At 45.8% G+C, this 5484-nt stretch overlaps 1 protein-coding gene across 1 annotated transcript in view; it reads left to right on the top strand.

Moving 5' to 3' along the window:
• Positions 1-3087, top strand: part of LOC106744258 (protein hairy) — a 5265-nt gene extending 2178 nt beyond the window's left edge. The window contains exon 3 of the mRNA XM_014618879.1: positions 1283-3087. Within this exon, the coding sequence (XP_014474365.1) occupies positions 1283-2464 (1182 nt within the window). The 3' untranslated portion in view covers positions 2465-3087. The remainder of the gene's footprint in view (positions 1-1282) is intronic.
• The last annotated feature ends 2397 nt before the right edge of the window (positions 3088-5484 follow it).

The following is a 5484-nucleotide window of genomic DNA, read 5'->3' as shown; positions in this document are numbered from 1 at the left end:
GGGGGGGGGGGGGTGCAACGCCTCTGCTTTCTTTTTTTTTTTCGGGGGAGGATTTTCGTCAGTCTTCTTCAGCAGGTGCCACTCCTCCGTCCCGGGGGTGTCGAATTCACTCGCGGGAAAATCGACGGCGCGCGTTTCTCTCGTATCACACGTGTCGCTCTCGTTACGGGCGCGCGCGTAATCATCGATCTTTGCGCCGTGCGAGCGCGACCTCGCCGTGTTAATTTCCGATAATTGAAATTCTCTTCGCGGACGTACCGCACGAATGACGCGACGACTCCCGCGCCGACTCCCACGCCCGGGGGTCCACCAAACGTGACCGCAAACTCACCATAAAATGCGAACTCCGAGATGATCCGGTAGGACAAAGTCCGAAGAATAGAAAGCGCACAATGGCCCCTCGAAGGAGGAGAACCGTGCTACTCCATTGAGTTATTGCTTGCCAAAGGGCTGCCGGGAATTTTCGACGGCATCAGCTCCATTCGCCGAGGGTCACGTCCATCATTGATACTCGGGGAAAACCGTCTTCGTAATACTTTCGAAAGTTGAGGTCGCGTTTCCCACGACTCGGGGTGAAACCCGCTCGTTCGAGAGTAACGAGTTGATCGGAAAATCAAAAAAGAGAAATATCGGGGGAGCGGAAAATTAAATAACAAATCTCGTGCGTGAAGCACGAGTCGGCGATATTGACGGAACGTCGAACCAGGCGCGGTCGCATAATGATACGTTTGCGGGAGAAGTAAACAGCCGGCGGGCGATTAACGCGTGACTCGCACGAAGCGGATTTAATGATCCGCCTGGGCGCTTTTTAACGCAGAATCTCGGAGAATGCGAGCTGCGCGCGCGCAGCCTTAGGCCGCGACTATAAACCAGGCCGCGTTAGCCACCGTGACGGCGCTCTGTTATTACACCGGACTTCTAATTCATATCGAGTCAATTACGTGGGCGTGTCGCGTCATCGTAGATTTCTTCAATGGAGGGCATCGATATCGCTCTCTCGGCTAGAAGAGAAAGAAGCCCCGTTGCGGGTTACTGTGCACTGGGCAGGAAGAGACCCCTACACATCGTGAATCCCTCTTTACCTTCTATTGATCTGTCTCTCTCTAACTCTCGCGGATAATGCAGAGTTCTGCCGAGCCGACACCGCCCTGTCTTCTCGATCGAGTTCAAGGTCGCTCCCGCTCCGCTCCGCGTTCGTTCGATAAATCAGCGCGGTGCGACTCGTTATTCACACTACTGATCATCAATCACTGATCGCCCCTTGTTCCGACGATTGTTGCAGCCGACCCGACACTCCAAGCTGGAGAAGGCCGATATTCTGGAGATGGCGGTGAAGCACATACAGACGGTGCACCGGCAGCAATTGAGCGCGGCCATGGCGACCGATCCGGCGGTGCTAACGAAATTCCGTTCCGGATTTTCCGAATGTGCTACGGAAGTATCGCGGTACGTCAGCCAGCTCGAGAACGTCGAGCCGGTCGTGAAGCAACGATTGGTATCGCACTTGAACAACTGCGTGAGCAATCTCCAGCAAATGGCGCCGTTCTACAGCCACTACGTGCCCTACATGCCGGAACGTCTCTACCCGGAAGTAAAGGTCGGCTTCCAGAGCGATTTCCAGAATGGGGATGAGAACAACAACGGCAGCGCGAGGATACAGATACCGAACGGGGTGCAGCTGATTCCCAGCCGACTGCCGACCGGCGAGCTGGCGCTCCTCGTGCCGCAATCCGCCAACATCTCGGCGAATTTTCCCTTCTTCCCGCCGGCCGCCGGCGACTCGAGGATCGGCCAATCCTCGGCCTTCACCGCGGTCCAAAGGCCGCACAGCCCGTTGCTCAGCCCGTCGACCTCCACGTCCAGCTACGGCGACGAGAGCCACCATTCGGAGCATTATCCGCAATCGCTGTCGCCCAACCATCAGCAACCGCAACGTCGCAGCTTCAAGCTTACCGAGCAGAGCCCGGCGTCCTCCAAGAGCTTCTCCTCCTCGCCGGAGGCGCAGAAACCGCAGATCAGCTCCAGCAGCGACCGAAAATCGCCGATCGCATTCGCCGAGCCTAGACTCGTCGACACTGGCGTAGCGATCGTCAGGAAAGACCCGTCGGCCGATGACACGGCGAATCACGGCCTCGCGACCCTCAGTCTGCGGCAACCCCTCTCGGTGATCACGGACAAAATCACGTACAATCGCAGCCCGAATTGCTCGAAGCGAGACAACCCGAAGAAACGCCATTCCACCGGGCTCCTCGCGATCTCGAGCAAGAAACCGCGATACCAAGAAGCCACCAGCTCCACCTCCTCGATGAACAACGCCGGCGACGCGACGAAAAGTACGAACGAGCGGACGGCGCAGGGCCCGGAGAGCCCGAATTGTCGGAACTCCGATCAAAATTCTGACAAATTCCCGATGAGCCTGGCGGGTCCCTCCGCCGCCAACGGCGATATGTGGAGGCCTTGGTGAGATCACCGCCGCGAAAATCACATACCAGTAATACACCTTAAGACTGACCGATTTGTTTCGTAACATGAAAGGATGAAAGGGAACTTAGTTATTAGATGGATTTTTGCCTTGATTTCTGATCGTCCGGGAATGTAACTCGCGATTCACCGATGACGATGCGTCGCGTCGTTTCGTTTCGTCGCTCGTTGATAATCCACGGAAATTAATCGCAGATCCTTAGCACGGCTCGCGTGATATGTATTTGTAAATGGAGCCGCGCTCTGTGAGTAACACGTTAAGGAGTACTTTATCGAGGATAAGCGAGATTATGCCAGAGACAATACACCGAGAGAATACACCGAGGAAGCGTAATAATATTTTAAAATTACACTTTTGTGACAAAGTCATGTAAGAAACTCCGAGGAAGAACAGTTCTACGGGCGGGATAGTCGTCGCATTCCTCAGCGTACTGTTACTTGTATCCTCCTCACTCTACGAATACTCGTAAGCTTTAAGTAGGCTAAACAAGATTTAAATGAATCCGCGAGAAGAGCCGATGAATTGTGAATACCCGTGTAAATATCTGTATTTTTATTTAATTGACACTATATAAAAAAACCATCCGTATCGAATAATTTAATTCTTAACTATACCGTAATCCGTGTCGAAATTTTTCATTCCACGTTGAGTCTTCAAGTGGAGAAAACGGTAGTAACTTCCCACTCGTAGCATCAAGGAAGCGCGATCAGTCCTCCTTCAATGATACAAAGGGAATTTAGTCCTCCAGAGTGTAAATTTTCGTTCTACATTGAGTCGTTAAGTAGAGAAAACGACAATAACTTTCCTATTTGTAGCCCCGAGGAGCACAATAGTAGACCTTTGAACACTTGACGTAGAACAAAATTAGACTTAAACTAGGAGTAAAATTTCGACCCGGGAAGTTTCAACATCATATGAGTGATTTTTCGACGATTCACAATGGTCAGTATTGTCAATTAAGATAGTGTTAAGAGAGTTTGTGATAAAAAAAAAATGTGTAACATTGAAATAGAATTTTTACGCAGAGCACGACGTGATGTTATTTGTCTTCGATTGATCTTACATGTATGTTCATCGACAAAATAAATAAACTTGCAGAATGCAAACCATTCCCGCAGCCGTTACAATCCCGTCCGGCAAAAGGAAGAAAAAGGAGAACGGCTACCACATATTCTACCGATATATTCCACGGTCTCGTAAAAGCACGGAAATTTTCCTCGCTGAGAGAGCCATCGGAGGCGCTTTACCCTTTTAAGAAGCGTTAAACGCGCTCCGATTCATAAACTGGAACTTATTCTTTCCTTTTTTGCCGATAAAGGAGCAAAAAGCTGCGGAGAATGAGAATTTCAACCACCTGTTACACCGCAAAACCACCCCCGTTCTCATCGACTGAATGCTTAAACTGATTTATCGACAGAAATCGTGAACTTTGTTAAACTCTCTTAATCTTATTCTCGGTACGTATGTTTATATTTTCGCGGAAATTCTTAGTGATTGAGAGGGAGAGATGGAGAGAGGGAGAAAACGATAATTGGGCTTGTCAATTACACGACCGCGATACATAACGAAAGTATGCGAGAGATTTACGCGACCACCCCTTCCACCGAGCGATTTGACGAATTATTGCGAATTTCAACATTTGTTTTATCTCGTTGATCTAAATAGTCATAAATATGTAGTCGTCGTTATGTGACGTAGCGTTATTTACAATCATTTTTAACATATCGGAATCCTGTGCAAGTTCGAGCAGAGACAGTGAGATGGCGGCACGTACGTACGGGATTAAAAATTTTCGTTCGCGTACGCGATTGACGAAGAATATTTGCAACATTATGATATTATAAATATTATTCGCGCGTTGCAGATATGTTTAACGCAATATTCGCTCGATTATTATGCAAAATCGCGCGGTTCCTACTGCGTATCGATCAATGCCGCGTCGAAATGAAGAGAGAAAGAGAGATAAACTGGAATAAAACAACAGAAAAATAAAAATTTACTTGCATACAAAACACAAAATGAATATTTCATTATATATTTTTGTAGCATAGCATAAATATTATCTCACGTAACTGGTAGTAATTAATCACAGTGATAGCGGAATATTTCGCGCAACTTTGAGCACAAGTGAAATGTGAGAGACGACAGAGAGCTCCGTCGAAAATTGTCATATTCTTTCTCTCTGTCAGCGCGAGAAGGACAGAACAGCATCGAGATTGTAGATTTGAAGATATCGATTATATGGATATTTTACGTATTATCTACGTGATGTTTATACGGACTTTTCTCATATACGCAATGGTAAACTATGTAAAATATATTAAACTACATAGCGCATAACGTAAAGAAAAACGATAAATTATTAGTCTAAATTAATTTAATCTTTGAAATAGTTATTGTATCTGATTTTGATATCAATTATGCAGATATTTAACATTAGAAATAGCAAAATTGCAATAAGCGGTCAAACTTACATTACGCGACAGATTTAAATAAGAATATCAATGTAATCTCTATTTTGCAAACTATTTAAAAGATTTAGTGATATAAAACAAACATGCGTAGACGTTAAATTAATTTAGATATAATCAATTTTAGGCATATTTAACATATTTATATTGTGATAGAAAAAATGTGCGCGCTATCGATATACAAAATGTTATCATTTAGATTTACCTGAGAGCTTTTAACACAAACAAAATATAAAAATAAGATTTAAGAAAAGTAAGCAGTCCCATAACAGTTCACACATTACTTATAGTCTACATAGACTGACATGTTACACATACCCAGTAAAAAAATTTGCCGTTTAATACATTTTACGCGCCTCCCCTCGTATTTGTGCATTGATTTAACACAAGATGAATGTGTTGCAAAATAAACATAATCATACGAAAAATTCATACAAAATTAATACGTTAATCGTCACCGAAGTATATAATATAATATTATTACAACTCTCGCACACGTTGAATATCTTCACAACACACAATATCGAGATA

This window comes from Dinoponera quadriceps, unplaced genomic scaffold (assembly GCF_001313825.1).
Source record: "Dinoponera quadriceps isolate SergipeBrazil2010 unplaced genomic scaffold, ASM131382v1 scaffold707, whole genome shotgun sequence".
Classification (NCBI taxonomy): domain Eukaryota; kingdom Metazoa; phylum Arthropoda; class Insecta; order Hymenoptera; family Formicidae; genus Dinoponera; species Dinoponera quadriceps.
The sequence above is the reverse complement of the archived record's forward strand: the minus strand, read 5'-3'. Positions and strand labels throughout refer to the sequence as shown.